Here is a 23139-nt window from a genome sequence, read left to right as displayed (position 1 = left end):
CATCTATTAGTGACCTTGAGTTTTCTGGGTTTTGTCTGTCTATGATGATTCATATTAATGCCTGTTTGCCTTACAAACCCACACTATCAATTTTCCTTTCTTTTGTAAAACTGTCCTTGGAGTAGATTATTACTTGGTGTTATTCAAATGACCTAGACCTTTAAAAAAAAAATAAAAAAATAAATATTGCTTTGATACTTAGAGCAAGGGAAACTTAAAGGAGAATGCCAAAGGAAAACTAGTGTGTGCATGTGCCTATGTGATTACATAATGCTTGACACAAATACCAGCAACCTTAAATATGGGCTGAAAAACATATGGAGTAGATGCTTATGTAATATTATTTTTTAGCATGCATGTCAGAGACCAACATATGTGTGTGTGTATTCAAATGTGTGACCATGTAGCTACACAAGACACACACATTCTTAGTCCTGTGACTGTACAGTGATGGTGTTTCACTGGCTCTGATTCTGTGTGAGTAATTGTTTTTTCCTGCTAACGTCAGGCTAATCCTTTTTCCCCCACAGAGAAGTCTTCCAACTGTCATTACTTCCCGATAATGTGTGAGAATGTTCAGTGGATAATAGTGTGCTTGTATGCATGTGTGTGTGAGAGAAAAAAAAGCCTATAACCTCCCAATGTGCAAAAGAATGCACAGATGTCTTTCGTATGTGTGCCTAATTTGCAAAAAACAAGTATTTCTCCCTGGCTGACCTTTTAGTTCTGTGCCTGTGGCATATATTGTCTGGTCTGTGATGGATCTGACACTCCAGACTGTCACCTCTTCACTGCACTCCTGCCAGGCAGGTTGTGTTATACACACAGACACAAATCCATGCACAGCCTCCCTCTCTCTCTGTGCTCTTGAGTGTCACCATCTCACATTCAATCACTCGTCACAAATGAGCCTTTATCAGTGTGCTGAATGAAGGAGGTCTCTATCTCTCTGCTAGCTTGCAATTAAAAAAAAAAAACCTCACAAAAACTGTTGAGAGCTTTTTAGGGATATGGAAGAGAATAGTTTTGCTGCTTTGACAAATACAATAAACAAAGCAGATAAATTGGGGATGGAGAGAGGTGCAAGAGTTTAGACAGAACAAAGAGATACATTAAAAAGGGCTGATATAAATGCAGACAAAGAGACAAGAGTGGATTGGTGGTTAGCAGGTATCCAACAAAGCTTTTATTTCAATCGGAGGGGTTGTTTTGGCAAAAATGTCCGCTTTTTAGAATGCTGCTATATAAATGGGATGACACAATGGGGCACATATTTTTAAGGATGCACAGGCAGGCACATATTTATCTCACAATATCTTGATTCTGAAAATATACTTAATGAAAAGTAACATTGAATAAGCCCAGAATATAAACTGATAAGAAAAACACCTGCATTTGCATACACACACACAGCTTAATTTAAGGCACAGTTATAAAGAGGCAGCCAGTAGGAGCCGGTCCAGAACGACATGGAGCCTGGCCAACACTCCAACTATATCATTAATCACCTTCTCACAAAATACCAACTCCCTGACCCCAACAGAAGAAATGATAGAGAAACGTTATAAAGTGAGGGAAAACAGGGGAAAAAAGATTGATGTGATTTTGGGCCAGATAATAAGCAGTACTACTACAGGACAGGTACAAATGGCAGGCTTGTTTCCAAAGGCTGACAATGACTATCTCTGAATCTTGATCAGATGAACTGGTGTAACTTATGTTATAAACCTTAACTGTGCTGTCCTGTTTGCCCTGAGGTTGACCTGGATTGCCACTGTGCCAAATTTACTGATATGCAACAGGAGAGCACATAAATAACCAAACCTAGAATTTATCATGTGATGCTACTAAAGCAGCAGATGGTAGATGGCTGCAACTACAAATCAACTTTCTAGTCCCGAGATTATATGGTCACTTGGTCACTTTCTGGCATCCCGTATTACATCCTACATGGCAATTCACACATACCTTTTAGATGTGGCAGCTTACTGTTAATTTTGCATATGGTCATTTAAGTGACTTGTGTTGTACCCTGTAAGTTCTGCACATCACATGAGCAAATGACTACCTGACTAGCCAATGAGGGATGGAGAGAGAATTATTCATGCTTCCTTGCTGCAAATTAGCAAAGTGGTGAGAGATGCCATGCTGTGTCATGTGGCGTAGAGCAACAGCTGCTGATACAATGCAGCTTGTAAGACAGTCATTATACATGCATATGCTCGGTGAAATCAGGTGCTTACAATGGTTGTGTATTCATAATGATCACATCAGTGACACTTGTGGTTGGTCAGCTGAAGGCTGCACCGTTGTATTTTGCTTTTGGTCAGGATAAGAAAATACATGCATGGACATTTGAACTGGGCAAAAGAATCTAATCTCTTGCCAAATATCTGAAATGTTTATAGACATTTCAGATATTTGGCTACATGGGCTAAGCACACCTCAGCCAAACAAATTATCATCATACTCACCAGATAATGTGTAATTTCTTGTATCATGCTTTTGACTGCCTAACTGTGAGGGTTATCAAGCTGTGCTGTGTCACAATGTGTTACACAATCCAATTAATCATATGCTACACCATGCATCCTTTCAAGACCTTCAGAAGGAATATCATTCTGCACCCTGAGTTTATTCCAACATTAAAGGTACTGTGAAGGTGGTTTCTTTTGTAGGGCCATAACAGGTGTACAATTCTTTAGAAACACATGTCAAAGGCAAGGTATTGAATGTGTTGCTAATGGTTGACAAAACATATGGGTATTGTCTGAACAGCTAGTTACTCTGTCAACAACAGAAGACATCAGTTACTCTATCAGTATCCCACCCTCTTCAACAACTATTCAACTAGTACATCTTAATGTTGCAGTGCAACAGGGGAATCCTGCCCTTCCAACATAAGGAACAAAATCTCATTCCAGTGATCACATGAGGTCTTGGCTGTCAGATTATGCTGGAAAGAAGAGTGACATGGCCTTAGGCTGTGTCCATTGCTTTCTCGCCTCTCAACTCTCATCAGCTGCTTCATGTATTTCTGTCTGTATATGTTAGATTTGACTTTTCAGCTTCCTCCAGGATTTCTTTTTTAATGAAAGTTTGCTCTCATCAGTAGCTGATAAGACTGTTACTACTGTTCCTCCATGACCTTCCTGTCAGTTCCACCACTGGAGAACTGTCAAGTCCTGTCTTGCTTTTCAAAGACACCATCATTAAACATTTATTCTGTTACCCTGCTCTTGCTCTTAGCCTTTTGGGGGTTTGTATGATAATGCAACCAGCAGACAACTACACCACTTAATAACTAACACACACAGATGTGTGTGTTCATTGTGTGTATTGCTGTAGTCATATACAGAAAGTCAGTCTACCTTAGTATTTAATTTGACAGGGTGAGGTTTCATACTGACAGACAATGAATTCAGTGAATCTGACTGGTTGCTATCAGCTAAAGCTACCTCAGGCCAGTTGCCTAGACCCACACTCAGGACTATACAACAGTCTCCTGAGACATCAGGTCCCTGTCCATTGGTACTGCATCTAAATGAGGGAAGAGAATTCTAGTTATAAAACCACATCTTCTCCTTCTTCAGCATTTATTTAAATTCTGTTCTCTCAGCTGGTAAACTGCCAAATATTTATACAATGAAAATTCATCATCTAGACTTATTGCTCAGCCTGCAAAAACAAACAAAGAACAGTGGTGCCACTGTCATGACATACTGTAAATAGCTTGAAATCACTGATTTATTTTCTTAATTCGAAAAATGAAATACCTTGCTTTTTGGTGGCAGGTTAAGGGAGAAAGACTTTGTAAAGATCTATTAAATAAGATCACTGAACATGAGATGTAGGCTGAAGTCAATTCAATTCACAGCCTATAGTGCTTCCTGCTTTTGTGTCTCAGATTGTTTAGGGTTGACGTGTTGCCATCCAAACAATTTCGGGTCACTGACAATCTTCCTATTCTTTATCTCCTGGTTCTAAGATATCTAGCTTTGACAAGGCAGATCCAATCGCTAAAACAGAGAATATCAAGCTGAGTCATTTCCATTAAAAACTAGGAGTCAATAAGAGGATCCAGTTTTTTTTAAAAAAATGTGCAGTTAAGGTACATGTTATTACTTTCAATTCACATATAATGCCCGAACACTTATACATGGCTTTTGGAAGCTCCATTCATGATAAGTCAAAATATCCTGATGGTGTGTTTTTTTTCCCTTTCAAGCTCTCTTTGAATGTAGCCAATTTGCTGCTTTCAGACCAGAGGGAGCTTTATAGTGCCTATACTGCAGGTCTATGTTAAGTGTGAATAGATTTGCTCCACTCACCCACTGAAATGGGGGCACAAGAAAGGATTTTGCCACTCATATTCCCTTCAATGCCAAGCTCCTGTGCTTTGCCACAGTTAAGTTGAAGTTTATAGTACTACTGCCCCTGCTGCTCCCTAGCAGGCTTATTTATTTGAGGCTTATGATATCATCATGTTTACCATTTGCAAGGCATGTTTGTTTATAGGTCTAGACACATTTCAGCCACCATATAATGCTCCAAGTTATTCCATAAAGGCAGTCCTGTTAGTTGATGGGGGTGGTACACATCATACTCCTTTGACCAGCAATCCAGAGTAATACTTTTTATCTCCCTGGACTGGCATTTGATACAAAGCAAAAAAAACATTAAAATAACACTCCTAAATTCAGGATGTATCATGCCATGCTGTTTTCTCTTAAGCATAACACTAAATTTTTACTTTTATTGTTCTGTGTAGTGTTCTCGTCAAATTTAAGCTTTCCTGGCTTGACCACAGTTAAATACAATACTGAGAACGCAAGTTACACTAGCCTTCTCTTTTTGTCTTGTCTCTCTCTGTCCTTTTCTGTAGCTCATCCTGACCTCTGACATCCATGTAGCCTAAAGAAAAGAGGAACAGGTATTTTCCAACGGGGCTGAATAACACCAGGGAGATCACCACAGGCCCGTCTAATATCACGCATCCATCTTCACAATTCATCTTTTGCAAGGAACTTAATAATGTAGTGTAGCCTAATCCCAATTTTATTCTCCTGTGATGCTCCAGCCTGTATGTCATCCAACACAACTGACCCACAAAACCAGCTTTGTTGGCTGTCGGCCCTCGACCGGGAGAGCAGGTGCAGCAGGCGGATATCTCCTGATCGATTGGTTTCCAAATCCAGTGTTTTAAGCTAATGGTTGCTAGCTGGTGTGCTAATATAGTACAATGCAACATTAAAGATAGAGCTAGCTGACAGCTAACATTATGTGATTAGCCCTGGGAGCAGTTACTTACTCAGTGGTCCTCCAGGTCCGAGGACCTGGTCCTTTGCAGGCGGAGTGCCGCTCTGTCGCTCGAAGTTGCCAGGGTTGGAGAAATAATCCCTCAACCTAGGGAGCTCCCTGCCTGCTTCCAACAGTTCGGTGTGAAACTCCAAAGCCGTCAGAATGTATTGGTCCCGTAATAGTTGGGCAGCAATGACATCCACTGATACCCGTGTCTCGCCGCTGCCTGCCATAGCGGAGGTGGCCGCGGCCGAGAACGAGATGCCCTCACCGCTGGGGCTCGTCCGGTTGCTAGACAGCAGGAGCGTCGGAGGTTCAGCGTCCGCAGGCGGGGAGAAAGGATTGCCTGGTGGCGGCCCTGGCGCTCCGTCACTCGGGCTTCTCTCCGTGTCAACTGTTTCATTAGGGCGCCGTTCAGCCTCTTCCTCGGAATCGCTGAGATTAAACGGGTTGACCGACGCCATTTTTGCACTATATAGATTTTTAGCAATCCAAGCAAGCTAGGCTAATCAGAACTGCTTCTTCCTGAATGGATATTAAGCTAGCTAAGGTTTGGTAGGTGGCTTTGACAAGAGGAAAGAACGCGAAGCTATGATTGGTCAAATCTTAGGGACGTTTTCCCATAAACCCGCCTCTTTCGTGGGATACTATAAAATGATTGGATAATGGATACAGAAAGGAAAACTGGGCAGGGCACATTAGACAACACATAGCCTATGCCAGCTAATATATTTTCAAGGAACCACAAAATATAACAATTTTCAATGAAATTGCACTGTGACGCAGACAACAAGATATTAAAATTCAAAGCAAAAACGTTTTCAGAGAGGTAAATTTCAAAAGAACGCTCACTGGGAAATTAATATTTTAACTACAATACCCACAATTCAGCTGCGAAGTACACACGTCAGAGCCAAACGTCAGTCACAACAAGGAAGTGAATGCTTGTGGTACCTGAATTTCTTGAACTAATCTTCTTAAAAGAGGGGCGGTTGGTTTTGTAAAAGCACGCACGTAAAGATTACGCTGATCTTGTTTGGTAAAACAGAGCCTTAATCTGTCTGCTCCTCTGTATATATAATTGGTTGATAAATTTTACGAAGATAAAATGTACGTTAACTAGTGTGTCTAACAGGTGAATTAATGAAATGGTGGTAGATAGTTCTGCTCTCCCATTCATTCATCTGCGAGACAGTGTCCTCCGGTTTTATGGTGTGATTCCGCTGACGTTACATACAGGTAAGACTTATTTCATGGCCTAAAGACGGAACTCATTTTCTGAGTCACTCTACTGTACACATATTTAATAACTGTCAATCTGTTGGTGCAATGGGCACCATTGAAGTGTATCGATATAACTATTAAAGTCATTTTTGCTCATTGGCAATTGGCATATGGTGACAGACGGATTATTTTGGCCCTTAAGCAGTCTTTACATGACACATACTTTGGCTTAAGAAGCCTTCATTATGCTGAACCTTTCTAATACTTCATCTCTTTGGTCTAACCTCTTTAACCTAAATGTAAAATTAGACTGTATAACTCTTGTATAACTTCATTTTTGCCTCAATCATTTTTATTTTGTCTCTTTCTCTTCCTGTTCTTATCTAGTTCCAACTCCAGATACAAAATTGTTCCTCCTTGGTCACATTTAACCCAACCCTGGTTGTTTTGCAGGCCCTGCGTGGTTTTGACACCCAAAATGAGGATGATCACGTTCTTCCTGGTTGGACTGACAGTCCATGTGGTCTTCTTCCTTTCTATCTTTGACATCTACTTCACCTCTCCCCTGGTCCATGGCATGACACCCCAGGCTACATCACTGGCACCACCTGCCTCCAGACTGGTGTTAGTGGTGGCTGATGGCCTCAGGGCAGACAGTCTCTTCACCTTACTCCCCAATGGGTCATCCAGGGCCCCGTACCTGAGGTTGGGAAACTGATACAAAGAAGCTTCAGTTTGGTGTGTTTGTGTGTATGTTAATTAATCCAGTGCTGGAAGCAGTATTTTTGGCAAAGAGTTGTGTGTGTGTGTGTGTGTTGCTGTCATACTCTGTCTTTTTTCACAATTCATTCCTAACACCTGAATAACTGATGTTTGTGTATATATGTCTGTGTGTGTTTCTATAATATCAGGAGTGTTCTAGAGGAGAAGGGCACCTGGGGTGTGTCACACACACGTGTGCCCACTGAGTCTCGACCTGGTCATGTTGCTCTCATCGCTGGCTTCTATGAGGATGTTAGTGCTGTTGCTAAAGGTAGGTGTACATTTGTGCATAAATAATACATAAAAATCTATGTGGAAGATTAATGAGTGGGAGTGTTTTGCTCTTGTGTTGTTTGCCTCTGGATGTGTCTGTGTGGGTGACTGTTGTATCTGTTTGTGACTCCAAGTGCAATGACCTTTTTGTATGTGTGTTTTCAGGCTGGAAGGAGAATCCTGTAGAGTTTGACTCTGTGTTTAATGAGAGCAGACACACCTGGTCCTGGGGCAGCCCTGATATTCTGCCTATGTTTGCCAAAGGTACACAATCACACACATGCACACACACTCACACAAACAACACAAACACACACAAAAGCCTAATCAATATATACGAAAGGTTACAGATAAAGTCTGTATCACAATCAAAAATCAGACTTACTGGCGCGTTTATGTATGTAAAGTACATGACATGAGTTTATTAAAAAGTTTTATCATGACATTTTTTTTAAATCTCACATTACTGCTTAGATATTTCAGAGCAACTGTTTTAAAAAATCCTTCTAATAAATCCCATGTCCTTATATCTGTCTTCCAGGTGCCAGTGGAGATCATGTGTACACCTACACATACCCAGCACAGGAGGAGGACTTTGCCTCTACCGATGCCTCCAGGCTGGACAGCTGGGTGTTCTCTCAAGTCAAAGTATGGTAGTAGAAATATTAATGAGAATGATGAATAATTCTGTTGGTAATTGCCTTTTGCACATTTTTGTTCAGCAGCCATTTTTTCTTCAGGCTTGCATCGGCACTGGATTAAACACAACCTCTCTTAACCTGCCACTGAAAATATGAGTTAGTAGCTTTTACAGAAACTAAGCCAGTATTTGTCTGTGTAAAGTTCATGTTTCACGTTCATCTTCATTGTCACTTAATGCAGCAAGGTTGCTAGGTTGCTTTTTTCCCAGTGTCATGTTTATGTAATGTTTGTGGTCAAATAATGGATTTTCATGGATCACTTAAGATAATGTGAAGCCACTGCTATATGCTTTTTTAGTAAATGAGTTAATGTATAATAACAACAGACTCCTTTGGTACTATCACTGAGGATCTGATTATTGCTTTTTTGAATAAATCCAACTGTATTTTTTTCTTTCTGTAACAGTCATTCTTTCAGTTGGCAAAGTCTAACTCAAGTCTGAGAGCCAGTCTACTGGAAGATAAAAATGTCTTCTTCCTGCATCTGCTGGGCATCGACACAAATGGACATGCTCACAGACCAATGTCACAGTAAGAGACATATTGGATTCGACTGCACTATACATAACATAAAATGAAATCATCATATTCATCCAAAATAGCATTCAGTCAAATAGTGGTATCTGTATTTGTTTGTGTATTTGTCTTTAGAGAGTACCTAGACAATATTGGTCTTGTAGACACTGGTGTAGCTGAGCTGGTGTCTATAGTAGAGGACTTCTTTGATTATGATGGCAGAACGGCCTACGTGTTCACCTCTGATCATGGCATGACAAACTGGGGTAAGACTCTTCATCAAATCACTCTTAATCAGCAAGTGAATTCAGTGGAGTCCTTATGTATTGAAGTGTATGGATGTTTCCATTTGTGTGTGTTGTCTTGTGTCTGCAGGTTCCCATGGTGCAGGCCATCCCTCTGAAACACTCACCCCCTTAATAGTGTGGGGAGCTGGAGTACATAATGCCCAGAGAGTCACTGAACCCCAGCCGTACAACGATGGATACCTACAAGGTGCTGAACTCATGAAATGCTTAAATGTCTCTCAAACTATTTTTTTAGCTTGTCTTTCTTTCCTGATTCAATTCCTTTCCTAATCCCTACTGTTTCTCCCAGATTGGAATCTGGAGCACCTCCGTAGGGTTGATGTCGGTCAGGTAAGACCTATGGCCTGGCACTACTGTGACAGTCATTAATCACTGTTGTTAAATTTTCAGTGTATGAAAGCAGCGATATAACGGAAAAAAGCTAATGAAGTGAAATCTTTTTATTGTTGTTTTCTGCAGGCTGACATTGCTCCCCTCATGGCTTCTCTCATTGGTGTGCCTATTCCTGTCAACTCAGTTGTAAGTTCAAAGATTAAGATGATAGATTAAGATTTTATTTATTTATTTAACCAATAAAGTCTAATGTAACCATAAGGTGCATTACCAAGGTTGTAATGAATAGATAGAAGTACATATCAGTGGTTGTGAAAATCAGTGAGTTGATAGAAATTCTGAGTTTGTTCATCAAACAAACTATACAGTTTTTTAGGACTATATATTCATCTTAATGTGTATTTGTGTCTCTTCAGGGTGTGTTACCTCTTCCCTACCTCAACAACACTGACCTGTTCAAGGCAGAGAACATGTACACTAATGCTATTCAAGTACTAGAGCAGTTCAAGGTAGGACAACATGCATCTCTGCTATTACTGACATGTATGTCAGTCAGTAACTGTTGGTAACCTCTTAGCTTTATACAGCATGTCATTTTAAGTTCTAAATTGTGTTGGGCAGTACAATAATTGAGTTATTTAAATCTATGATCACTGAGCTATATATGTATATTTTTTGTAGATGAAAATGACCCAGAAAAAGGAGACAACCTTGTCTTTTCGCTTCACCCCATACCAGTAAGTACAACGAGCCTTGACTAATAGTGAGTTAATAACATGAATTTACTTGTCATGACAACATGTTTACAATCACTACTATCACTTTACTGTCATATCATGTACAAAGTGTGGAGAGAGTGGATTAAATAATACGTTTTAGCAAGAACATTAAACAGATACAGAAGATACTGAGAGAGGAAAATATATTTTTCATAGTATTATATTGATGGCTTATGCAGATATTAAGAAGGGTAATGCATTGTTTATATTATCCTTTGTGGTTGTGTACGTATGAAGGCAGAGTGAAGCACACTTTATCTCGTCATCAAATCAAGTCAAATGCAATTTCACACACACTGTCTTTATTTCTTTGTCTGTTCCTTTTCCAAGACTACTGACTGAGTCAAAACAAGCAGAATTCATCCACAAGGCCAGAATACTGATTCAGCTGGAGAAGTATGAGGATGCTGTGAGTATCAGGGAACAGTGGGCCACTTATACTGTAGGTAAATTAACAGCTGTGCAAGGGAACTTAAGTCAAGTTTTTGATTTATTTTGGGCACTTTGGTACATTAAGCTGGTGTTTAAACCTGCTGTATACATGTGAAGCACTAAAGCTGTGTTCATTAACTATGTAATCACCAATGCTGCAGAAAATTAGAGTGTAATACTCAGCTGATGTTGCAGTAAGAAGCTGGTCATTGTTATGCCTGACACCAGTGGAACTAGCTAAACTGGTGTTAAATGCTGCCTGCATTAACAAACCTGTATGTACAGTATGTCTACCTTGAATGATCACTTTCCTCCCAAGGTTCCTTTTTTGCTGCTTTACATTCTTTGCTGAAACTTCCATTTTATTTACTAAATGCACTCCCTTTCATTTCCCCTTATCAGATCTCTCTGTGCCAGTCTCTGATATCCTATTCCCTGGAGGGCCTGGTTTACTACCATACCTATGACAGGTTCTTCCTGGGTTGCAGTGTGGTGCTGGGATTTGTAGGCTGGACCTCATATGTTGTCTTAGTCATACTGAAGACTCATGCCAGCCTCAACAGACATCCCAGTCTCCTCAAACAGGTCAGGGCATATACTATACAGTAATTCCTCTTTGTTTGCCTTTAGGGATTCTGTCTATGAAAACAAGCTAATGAAAATGGAATGTTTTGTTAACTTATGGTTTTGGTAATGTTCTTGTGTGGATTTGCAGGATCCCAGCCATACCTTGGCAAAGCTGTGTATGTGTGTGACAGTGGTGATTACTGTGTTTCTGCTCATCCAGAGGAGCCCTGTTACCTACTATATTTACTGCCTACTGCCTGTCCCTATATGGTACTCTGTCCTTAAAGAGTGAGTAATTCACACATTTGAGGAAATGTGAAATAAATAAAAACATGAAACCCATCTGTGCACATACATTGCAAACTAATCATACCTATGCATATGCCTATAAGCTGTTCTCTCAAACACCACACTCAGACACAGGATGTCTGCAAATATCACAACACATCAGGAGATCACAATCATCAATATAGCACTTCTTTGGTGGTGCTAATTTGCCAAACACACACTTGCTCACGCGAGTCTGGCACAGCTGTAGTGAGGTGTTAATTATATCCTGTGAAGTGGTGTTACATCATTCATGTTTCTCCTCTGTAAATGGACAAAAGGACAGTCTTTGCAATTTTCTCTCTTTACTTAATTTTAATACAGGAACAATAATCTCATTAATGATCTGTTTTAGGTCTGGAATGGTAACAGATTTGATTCATTCAGCTCCCTCTCTTCCACTGTGGAAATGTTTTGTCTATTTTGTGCTGGTGGCATTTGGAATCGAGCTACTGGTAGGTTTTTTTATGTCTTGTAATGTACATCTAGCTGACCATAAATTGTTCACAGTGTGTAGGGTTTATCATGTGCAGTGTGAGGTTTCTCTCCTGTGGATGAGTGTTTACCTTTGCTGCCCCCAGGTGGTGAGTTTCTTCCATCGCGCCATGCTGACTGTGGGCCTGGCTATTCTCTCTATCTGGCCCTTCATGTCAGGACTTTTTGGCAAGGCCAAGGTAACTATGTCACAGATCATCTCCTATGGTTATGGTATAATGAGCAATACACACATCTGTGTATGAGAAAATGGAAAATAAATAGAGCTGGACAAGTACATATACACCAGAGTCATGGTATTTGAATATTTTTGATTTTCATACCTGATAAGGTGAATAGAAAAGGATTTGTCTCCAGGAAGTCTGGGAATAGGAGATGGAGTTTCCTGTAAACACAGTAGCAAAATTTCCTAATCACATATAAGTCTTGACTGATGGACCTTTAGATGCTTCATGGACGATTTATCTTTAAGTCAATTATCAAGAATAAAGGAGGACACTGACAGAATCTGAGTCTACGTGTCACAAATGTGTAATAACCTCACTTAATAGATAAGGGAATAAAGATTACTTCTGTAATGTCTTTTAGGCTTTTTGCATACACACCATCCTGGTAATTTTAAATCATTTGATTAATGATTAAGTCTATTTAATTAATTCTAACTTCTTAAATTTTACATTACCAAATGTCATTATATGATTTGACAAATCACTTATTCCAAACCCTGCCCCAGTTCTGAAATCATTTATCTTTTGATTCTTTTCTTTAAAAAATCGGTAGTTACATTTGTCTTTAACTGCATTTTAGGTGTTTCAGCAATTTTGTTGAAACATCTGTTGATATCCATAAGCAAGCCAAAAAAATAGATCACCACAAGAGTATAAATAACGTATTAAATTGTCAATGATGCACAAAAATTAATGAAACAAAGTGGTTTGTTGTGGAACATGTTGTGACTTCCCTTGCACTTACTTTTTATCATTAGTCTACTGTCACATTAATACACAGCATCTAACCAAATGAACTTCTTGTCTCTGTCCCTATGTAGTTCCGCTCATTGAGCTGGTTTCTTGGCTGTCTTTTTTTGGCTCTTTTCCCCCTGATGCCTGTTGTGGGCAGAGAGCCTAACATACATCTGGTGTGAGTACTTCCTATATTTGCCTACATTTATCAGAATGATTACCAAACCTCAAAAGCCAGATTCATGTCAGTCAAATACAAGGAAATATATTGCCTCTCCATATTTAAATATTAAATGTTGTCACAGACTGAGGATATTTGTTTGCTTGAATACAGAATCAATATCACGATATTAATCTGAATAATTTTCCCATACCAATATATGTATATTAAAATGTGGCACATGTATGCAAAATCACATATATTTTTGTTTAGATTGTTAAACTCCAATACCTTATATTGCCAGCTTTAAAATAGACTTTACTTTGAGCCAAGGCTGCAAAATGATAACAGAATATGATCAAATCATCACAATAAATTGAAACTTCCTAGTAGCAGTTTGAAAACACAGGCTTTCTGTAAAAAAAAAAAAAGAAAAGAAAAAAAAAAGCCAAATCTTAACCATCAACAGTGTTATGTTCTCAGACCTTGCAAAGCTAAATCCACAGCCACAGAAACCATTATACAACCACTTCCACAAGCTTAACAGAGCTTCTCATAACATGTAACCTGAATATGATATGTAAAACCAATGTAGATCCCCTTTTAAATAACTGGACAAAAAGTCAGATACAGATAATCTATTCTACTAAAAGACGATGGGAAATTTGATTGCTGGAGTGGTCAGAGACATGGAATCACACTGAGATTAACTTTGTCCAACATACATGTACAAAACTAAGCTTTATGTATAAACATATCCATAACAATAAAGTAAAATATTTTGTTTGCTCAGTACATGTGCAGGTCTGCTCACTCTCTTCACTTCAGTCTGTTACCTCTGGTCATCACGACAGAGAACGCCACTGCACCTTAGTGACAGACAGCAGTTTGTTACACAGGTAACTACAGTACATGTCATGCCATGTGTGGTTGTGTTACTGAATTTCCTAAAAATAAATGATTACCTGTCAAACTCTACAGATGTTTCACGTGGCTGTGTGTGCGTACGTGCCATCCCTCACACACTCCAGTCTGCAGCAAAAACAGGGCCTGCCGCTTCTTAATCAGATCATCAGCTGGATCACATTAGGTAGGTGGGTGTGAATGAGCACAGGGAACATGAGGAAGATTATATCAGTCAAATTTTGCCATATCTATATATTTGTTATGTTCAGTTTTTAAATATTGATCAGATATTTGAGATATAAATCAAATTATTTTAGTTGAAATGTCAAATCCTGCACTGCAGTGTATGCCCTTAGAGCTCTAAGACCTAGCACCCATTTCTTTCCTCTTTTCTTTTCTCAGGCTCTTCTATGCTGGTTCCATTATTGAGCTCTACACGAATTTTCCATCGGCTCCTCAGCATATTCCTCTCTCTCACAGCCACATACCTACTGCTCAGCACTGGGTAAGACATAATAATACATGCACACATCGGGCAGCTGCAACAACAGTTTAAATCCTGTCACGAGTTTTATCATCACAGCAAAGGTAAAAAAAAAAAAGATCAAACTTCTGATGTGTGTGCTCTCTCCCACCTAGGTCAGAGGCCTTGTTCCCTCCTGTGTTGTCATGGTTGATGTTTGTGTGGATCAACATTGAACAGGAAGCTATGCTTGCCCAGGGTGTCTCTGGCAGGCAAGAGGTAGAGCCGTTATGTATTTGTGTTTATATGTTTCCAAACTTGTTCTAGCCAATGCCAGTTGTGTGTTTAGTGGAGCAACATAAACTACATGACAAAATAAGATGGAAATTTCAAATGTCAGAGTGTCTAGTCATCGCAGGCTTATATCATATTTGAATCAAATCTATTGCTATTTCACACACACTGGATTCTCTAAGCATAGTTTAGTAGTTTTATTAATTTTTTAATGGAAAACAACCACTGATTCAAGTTGGTCAGTATTATCAGCTTCACAGCAACAACCAAATTTCCTTCAGACATGTACAGTACAGTCTGTGTCATCTTTTATCGGCACATTTTCACATTTTGGTACATAATGTACATAATATTTTTAATAAATATATATTTATGGAGCCTCTATTTTTGTAACCACTCTGAATGTTCAAACAAACAAGAAAATCCATGCTCATGATAACATCCTGTAATCTGTGAAGTAGGTTTACATAAAGCTCTACATAATGTGCAAAACATCTAACATCATCAACATCATGTGTTTGGGTGTGTCTTTTCATATGTGTGAATGGGTGTGTCGCATGTGTATGGGCATGCTTTTGTGCGTGTTTTTTTCTTTCAGCTCTCCACTATTGATTTCTCTGCAAACATTGACATCGCCAAGATTCGACAACTGAAGTTGGATGACATCAGAAGATCGTATTTTTTTGTATCCACTTTTGAGTATTTGGAACAGCGACATTGGCCAAAGCACAAAAAATACCTAACTGGTATCAGTTTATTTGGAAGTTGTGCTGGGCAAACTATATCCAATTATGATGACTTAAAAAATGTAATAAATAAAATGTTTGATGTTTGAAGTGTGTAGTGACAAATAATGATCTGATTAGCTTAACATTGCTGCATCTCTTTCCTTAATAAATTTTCAGGTATTTTTTATAATAACAGCTTTCTTTGGCACAGGCAACATAGCCTCCATTAACAGGTATGTATATAGATATTTGTGTCTTTGTGTGTGGTAAATAGCAGGAAGTTGTGTGGGGGGAGGGGGTGTGTGGCTGTACATGGTTCAGCGTGTGTGAAGTGAATTTCTGGCCTGAGCCTGGTGATGTGTACTAAAGAAATATAAGCAATGCATCATTTGAATACAGGAAAGAAATAAGTGATCTGTGAAAACACAGGACTGAGTCATGCTGTCTGGACATTATTTGCATTGTTTAGATCAGCTAGTCTCTTGTGTAGTGCCTGGCCTTGCAGTTACACTTTCTTACTTGTACGTTAGGTTGTTTACATTGCACCATGTACAGTATGTCAGTCTACTTTATAAAACTCAATAAGGCCATCAAGAAGGTCACCTATTTCCAAGGCTCTGAATGATTCTGGTAATTCTAGAGCTACTCTGGTAGTACTGATATGGTCATTTGCAGTCACTTCCTGTTTCTTTCTCCTGTAACCTAGTTTTGACCCAGCATCAGTTTATTGTTTCCTGACTGTCTTCAACCCCTTCATCATGGGAGGGCTGATGATGTGGAAGGTACCAACACTTTCTATGTTATATCCTGTGTATCAGCACATTTTCCATTATTTAGCTCTCTTTAAGGTCAAGAAATAAGTTCCCAAGAAAGAGAAGTAGTCTCGCTGACTGTACTTAGCCATAATGTATTCATACATCTATCTAGGATGTAATCTAAAATATTTTTAACCTTCCTCTCCTCTGTTCTGTTATATTGACTCACTGCAGCTATGGCTTTTGTAATGGCCCACTACTGCTACCTGATAGACAGAAAAATGCAGCATCATTTTAAATTAATAACATTTCTCTGGACTTGTTAATGAAATCTTTTCCTTAAAATGTCCTTTGTTCTTCCAGGTTATTATTCCCTTCATAATAGTAATGTGTACATTTGAGACCATCCAAGTTGCAACGCAGCTTTCATCAAGAAGGTAATGTCTTGCTGCAACCTTTGAACAGACACTTGCCAACAGAAGGATGTGTTTGTGACTTGTCACACTATATAGAGCACATGTAAAATCTGATACAGCCATTTGCTTCATAGACTTACATCTCTTGTGGTTTGTTCTGTGTGAAGAGGGTGTAAATCTACTGTCTGTGCTGCACATTAAGTAGATAGAGTATGTGTTGTTGTGAATGTTAATACAACTTGTTACTTGCTTATAATGCTTTCCTTCTTTCTATATATTTTATTCTTCTTTTCCAGTTTGTTCCTCATAGTCCTGGTCATCTCTGATGTGATGGCTCTGGTAATGCATTTCTTGTCAGTTTTAAATGTGCTGGTTGGATTAAAGATGCACTGTGGTGTTCTTTCTCAAAAGATTTTTCTTTCCTGCTTTTTTCTGTTGTGTAGACTGGATGTGAACTTCAGACAATAATTAACTTTAACTCAATCTCTCACTCCTCTCCTCAGCACTTTTTCTTCCTGGTGCAGGACTATGGCAGCTGGTTGGACATTGGCACGAGGTAAGTGAACTGGGAAATACATGGTCTCTAAATATTAATTCATAACTTGGCTCATATGCACACACTGCCCTCCCTCCTTCCTTGTGCTCTTTTACAGCCACTGTTTTTAATAGTGTTTGCAATGCACACACTTATACATAAACATGTTTAACTTATTTCTTTGTCTTTTGCAGCATTAGCCACTATGTGATAGTGATGTCAATGACCATCTTCCTCATGTTGCTAAGTGTGGTCACACACATACTCACTTCACAAAGACTTATCCTGTGGAGGAGACCCAAGCTGCACTTTCCCTAAATATTATAAATATTATACACACGTGCTGCTTAAACCAAATGTTTAGTATTTATTTGACTTTCTTTTATAGATACTTACTAATTTAGCATTTGTCTCATTAAACCACAATTTGTTTACCTAAGATATAGATTTTATTTTAGGACTTGGTATATTGTACTGTACAGTATAGTGCAAAACTCTTACACCACTAAAATGTTTCAGAGTTTTGGAAACCCTGTCTTATATGTCCTTATTAATAAAATTCTTTAAACCCTCTTCTCAGAACTGCTTGAAGAACTGACCACATGATTACCCTAGAAAATGACATGGCTGCCTACCACAGAAAATTTCTTCAGGTTTACATTCTCAAGAAAAATACTTTCTTCCTCAAATTAATAAATAATTTAAAGTAACCTATCTAATAGCTTAAATAAATGTAATAATATATAATAATATAACATTTCAGAGTGGCCTAAGACTTTTGCACAGTTTGTACTGTTGGAGCTGTATTCTTTTGTACGCTCAGTTTGTGTTTCAAGCACATTGTTGTTGCATTAATCATTGATGAACTGACTAAGGCTACTTGAATATTTGACTGTGAAAGTTTTTTTGCCAGGCGAGCTGATTTATGATCCACCAAAGAAGGGTAACTTAATAACTCTTTGAGTATGTGACACTATTTCCTGTGAAGCTGCCTAAAGCATATCCTTGTTTACAAAAAAAAAAGGGATGTTATTTTAATTTACTGTGATGAGGTATGTACCAATAAAACTGGGAGTGAAATAGAAACAGGAAGGTTAATAAAGACATCTGTATAAAACAAAACTGAACACACCCCTGGTTGATATCACTAAATTGATGTGAAAGACACAAAAATGCGACTAATTAAACTGTAAAATGTTCTGTCATTCTTCACAAATTATTCTTTTCAGCTGCTTTTTGATGTGGGGTTTTGTTGCTCTGCCCTCAGCTTTAAAACACTCCAAATGTGTGCTATAGGATTCAGCTTAGAGTACATACTTAATACAGGTAATAAGTTTCACTTTTTTCTTTAAAAACTCTGGTGAGACTTTTGTAGTTTGTTTGGGCTGACTGTGATGCTTTAAAATTCTTGAGACTTGAAGTCACCTTTTCATTCAGATTTAGGTATAAAAACTTGCATTCACAGTGCCATCTATAAATGTAATCTCCCCTACACTTTTTGCACCTGACCCAACAAACTGATTTTGTTTGCATCTGACTGAAGAATGTGCTGCCAATATTTATCAGGCTTTTTATGTTCTTTGGTAAAGTTTAATCTTTGGGTTTTGGGCCAGTTTGTGAGTAACTGTTTTCTTCTTGGACACCGTCCAGAGAGGTTGACTTCATGCAATATCCTTCACACTGCTCATCATTCACTGAAACACTATTTTCCACAGATAATACTTGTTCCAAGTCAGAGGCGCTGACCCATCTGTTTTTTTTTTATGCAAAGTTGCATAAATATGAAATAGTGTGTAATGTCTTTTTGCAGGATGACCTGTTTGTTTTAAATTATACATTAGATCAATTACCCTATACTTCAACTTAAATAATCATACAAGTATTGTAAGATGGTAACATTTTAGTGACACGGGGTGCTCAGGTAGTATGTGTTGTACTAAGCACAACCTCAGACAGATTTAAACCATGTGGCAGAATGGTTGTTGTGTCCAGTGTTTGAACATCAAGGTGGATGTAGCCCTGAGCTAGCCTTACAAAATCTAGTTGTGAAAGTTAACAGAAATCCCCTAATGCCCTTAAATAACTGCAGTCTACCAGCACTTGAAAAACTCCTAGCACCCCATAGAGTTGAAGTCCCTAGTGGCCAGAAGAAGATAAAAATTAATAATGTTGACTTGCATGCACGTACAGACCAAACATGTTTCTCCACCCACCCTGCCCCACCCCGCCACCTTGTTGGGAAATGCAGAGGTTTTTTTTTTTTTTTTTTGTCAATATGACAATGATTAATTTATATGTCCGTAATTTTCAGCTCCATTTCAGACTTAAAGGTCTACAAAGTCACCCTTTCACCAGTGCTGCTGTGAGTTGCACTACATGCCTTATATAACTTAGTGCATGCTAAGATGTTCATAAGAGTTTAACACATCTGTCAACAACAACAGCTCATCACCACATCCTCTCTCACTTCTTCTCTTTTGAATACTTTGACTAAAACATGTACAACATGAGACAAACAACTGGCTATCCACGATACTTAATGTATTGGCATCACTGATACTGAGGCAATATTTTAATGGGAGTATTTAAGTAAGATTTGATGTGCAGTTAGTGCAGGTTTTTAACAACCCAGAACACAAGACAAAAGTCTTTTGCAGAATATTTTAGGTTTAAACATTAAGTTTGCTCTGAATACATTCTAAATTATTTGAACGCCATCTAAACAATTCACATGATAAGAGATATAAAATAGTTAAATGAACCTGGTTACTATGGTAAAAAGCGACACTTCGGATTCCCAGCTAAAATGCAGAAGCGGTTGTAGGTACATAGTGTATCTGCATCTAGCAAATCTGCATGTTTTTTTTTAGATGCAGATTCTGTGATAGGAGAGTATGTCATTGTTTCATTATGCATCATTACAGGATAGATGTTAAAGGTAAGATCTAATGATAATCTTCATAGGCATGAAGATGTACCATAGGTACCTGCACCCACGCACCCAACCACCCCTTTCCTCTAATCAATCAATTCTCTATTCACTGTGTAAAGTACCATATTTTAATGATATGTATGTTAGTGTATAATGCAGATGCACAGTAACGGCCACATGTAGAGAGGTGACCAGAAAGAGGAAGCAACTAGCTCTGTGGTTGTGTTCACATGCATGCGCAACTACCTCCTGTTTCAGACACACAAACGTGCACACGCACACACCCTACACAATATGCACAAGTGGACTATTGTGGTTCCTGACAGCACACTAACACACCAATACTTAACATTTTCACAACCTTAACTTCCACAGAAAGTTGCACACATCCGCGCTCAATCTATCTCTCTCTCTCTCTCTCTCTCACTCACACAGACACAGACAGACACACACACACACACATACGTATTCATCCAAGCAGAAACGGACACGCACACGCGCAGACATTCTCTTCTCAGACAGAGTTTTCCCGTGCTCATAGACACATGATTAAAAAAACGTAACCGCTGCTTTGATGGAGGTAATGTGATGTAAAACAGAGGACCTTTTAATTCCCCATTTCCTCACACGACAGCAGTTGGCAGCCAGTTGTTCTTTGACCAAAAGGTACGTAAGTTTATTGGTAAACTCTAGTTTTGACTTTGTGTTCATTCATGCTGCAGTTTCCTTTATGGCATTGCTCTCTTGGTCATAATTAAACTGTGAATAATGTCTTTACTTTGAAATGTCACAATATTTAAATGCTGTAATTTTTCATTTGATTTAGACTCACTTAGGTGTTTGATGCATTACATAGTTTGTTGTTGTTGCAAGTACTGTTTCCTATTTAACTGTTAATATGTGAAATAGTAATCATAAAACATGCATGATAACATGTCACACTAAAACTACACTGTGGTTAATGTGTTGATTGAGATTATTTGTTCAAATATTAGCCACATTCATTATACTGTCTGTAAAGTATGTACATATAATGTGGTGGTGTGTCAAAAGAGTTTTTAGAAGTAAGTTAAGTAAGCCATTTTTTATTGATGTGAATCTCTCTCTGTTATTTCCTTATTTCTGTTTCTCTTGTTTTTAATAAACACTATTCTGATCTATTCATCCTTCAATATCTCGAATTCTTCAACTTTCTCTGTCCATTTCCCTCCTTTCTTTCTCTCATATCTCCTCTCTTCCCCCCTCTTTTTCTCTGTTTAGGATGACTTCCACTGTAGCCCTTAGCACGCTGTCCTCAACCATAAGTGCTATGATGAGCACAACCTCTGAGACCAAAACCACAAGTAATAGCAGTAAAGTTACTGAGGAGTACCATCCAGTCCTCCTGGTCATCAACATTGTGGTTCTGCTTAGTGGTACCATCAGCCTGAGCCTAACGATGCATACCTTGAAGTCCGCCTCTTCGTCCACCACCTCCATTGCTGTACTCAACCTCATCTTCGCCCACTTCATCTTTCTCGTCACCGTGCCCTTCAGGATTTACTATTATGTGATTGGAGAATGGAAGCTGGGCCTTGGGTGGTGTAAAGTGGTCAGCAGCATGATCCACATCCACATGTACATGTCGTTTATCTTCTATGTGATCATCCTCATCATGCGCCTGCTGACGTTCTACCACAAAGCTGCGCAGCTGGCCTCTTTCCAGAGGATACATGCGCTCCTCATCAGTGCTGTGGTGTGGATAGTGGTGCTTGTCACGGTCCCTTGCATCATCCATTTTTCCTATGGCAAAAACAGTGAGATGAACAGCACCACAGAAAACAAAACACGTTGCTTCAATTTTGGCGATAGCATAGAGTCTAGTGCCGTGGTGGTCAATTACATCATAAGCATACTGATCGTAGTGGTGGCCACCGCGCTGACGGCTTTCCAAGCCAACGTCCTGAGGGTTTTACGCAAGAAGCATCATCAGGGATGCACCTCTCAGCAGGACTTTGGGGCTCAGGTGAAGAGCATGTGCTTTGCCCTCATCATGGTGGTCTGCTTCATCCCTTACCACATGTTTCGGTTCCATTACTTAGAACACATTCAGAGTCTGCAGGGAATCAATGAGGTGTTCTTGAGCCTGACCACTTTTAACTGTTTGGACATGCTCACTTTCTTGGGGAGGAGAAACTGCTACATGTGCTTCTTTGGAAAGACTATTTGAGGGGGTATTTACTTTATTTTGTAACTTCATTTTACAGAACCATTCTTTATTGCTTGTCAATGTTTTGGTGCAGCTCCATAAATGCAGACAAAAGGATATAAAAAAGGATACTATCTGAAGAATACATGACTAGAAACTGTCTTTTGCTTTAACTCAAAACCAATGAATAAACTCTTGCCATCTATTGGTCTTTGTAGATGGTGCACAGGCTTAAAACTTGAAATTTGTAATGTTAGATCATGGATGCACATATTTGCATACTGTATACATATGTACAGTATATTGGTATATGTGTAGGGTATATAATGTATTTCACTGTAAAATTACTGTATTTGCTAACATTTAATTTATGTGTACATACAGACAGGTGACAAATTGAACAAACAGATCTCAACTCAGCTGAACACTTAGGGGAGATTTTGGTGTTAGTATTCTCCAACACCCATCACTAAACACCAAATGAGGGAATATCTCTTAATATCCCTTAAAGAGGGTTAAAGACTCTTGTCGGATCTTTGCCACTGAAGCTGTTCTGGAGGTTTTATATTGGGGTTTTCTTTAATTTGTCACCAATCTGTAGCCAAGGTGTGCAGCTTCATAGATGAAATGAGAAATAAATGTCTAAAATCATTACTTTTTTACCATTATTTTGTGAAACATTACCATAAACCTCTTGGATCTCTTACCTTCTGCCCTTAGAGGTGGTGGCTGACATACACACACACAAACAAACACACACACACACACACACACACACACAC

The 23139-nt window shown here is 38.8% G+C and overlaps 3 protein-coding genes and 1 long non-coding RNA gene across 4 annotated transcripts in view; 2 read left to right on the top strand and 2 right to left on the bottom strand.

Annotated features, from left to right (window-relative positions):
- The window catches only part of relch (RAB11 binding and LisH domain, coiled-coil and HEAT repeat containing), a 32877-nt gene extending 26992 nt beyond the window's left edge, over positions 1 to 5885 (bottom strand). Inside the window, 1 exon segment of the mRNA XM_018701984.2 lies at positions 5312 to 5885. Coding sequence (XP_018557500.1) covers positions 5312 to 5765 — 454 coding nt within the window. The 5' untranslated portion in view covers positions 5766 to 5885.
- A 113-nt stretch (positions 5886 to 5998) lies between these two features.
- On the top strand, positions 5999 to 18442 carry pign (phosphatidylinositol glycan anchor biosynthesis, class N). The gene is made up of 29 exons (XM_018701986.2): positions 5999 to 6540; positions 6979 to 7230; positions 7437 to 7558; positions 7726 to 7824; positions 8102 to 8208; positions 8668 to 8792; positions 8913 to 9043; positions 9153 to 9272; positions 9375 to 9415; positions 9545 to 9604; positions 9835 to 9927; positions 10100 to 10155; positions 10528 to 10606; positions 11032 to 11214; positions 11345 to 11484; positions 11879 to 11978; positions 12105 to 12197; positions 13067 to 13158; positions 13934 to 14039; positions 14122 to 14230; positions 14449 to 14551; positions 14686 to 14788; positions 15402 to 15488; positions 15709 to 15764; positions 16238 to 16313; positions 16650 to 16723; positions 16999 to 17041; positions 17206 to 17258; positions 17432 to 18442. Exons 2-29 carry the CDS (start codon positions 7004 to 7006, stop codon positions 17553 to 17555), a joined length of 2802 nt encoding a protein of 933 aa, XP_018557502.1. The 5' UTR covers positions 5999 to 6540; positions 6979 to 7003; the 3' UTR covers positions 17556 to 18442.
- LOC108900776 (uncharacterized) lies at positions 13874 to 21756 on the bottom strand. Its single transcript, XR_001963792.2, has 3 exons — positions 21616 to 21756; positions 14106 to 14216; positions 13874 to 14009 (listed from the first exon to the last, which is right to left on the bottom strand). It is a non-coding gene; the product is annotated as an uncharacterized LOC108900776 (long non-coding RNA).
- On the top strand, positions 20554 to 23011 carry LOC108900775 (probable G-protein coupled receptor 141). The gene is made up of 2 exons (XM_018701998.2): positions 20554 to 20835; positions 21430 to 23011. Exon 2 carries the CDS (start codon positions 21431 to 21433, stop codon positions 22376 to 22378), a length of 948 nt encoding a protein of 315 aa, XP_018557514.1. The 5' UTR covers positions 20554 to 20835; position 21430; the 3' UTR covers positions 22379 to 23011.
- The last annotated feature ends 128 nt before the right edge of the window (positions 23012 to 23139 follow it).

This window comes from Lates calcarifer, linkage group LG24 (assembly GCF_001640805.2).
Source record: "Lates calcarifer isolate ASB-BC8 linkage group LG24, TLL_Latcal_v3, whole genome shotgun sequence".
Lineage (NCBI taxonomy): Eukaryota > Metazoa > Chordata > Actinopteri > Centropomidae > Lates > Lates calcarifer.
Note: the sequence above shows the minus strand (reverse complement) of the source record. Positions and strands in the feature narration are given on the sequence as shown.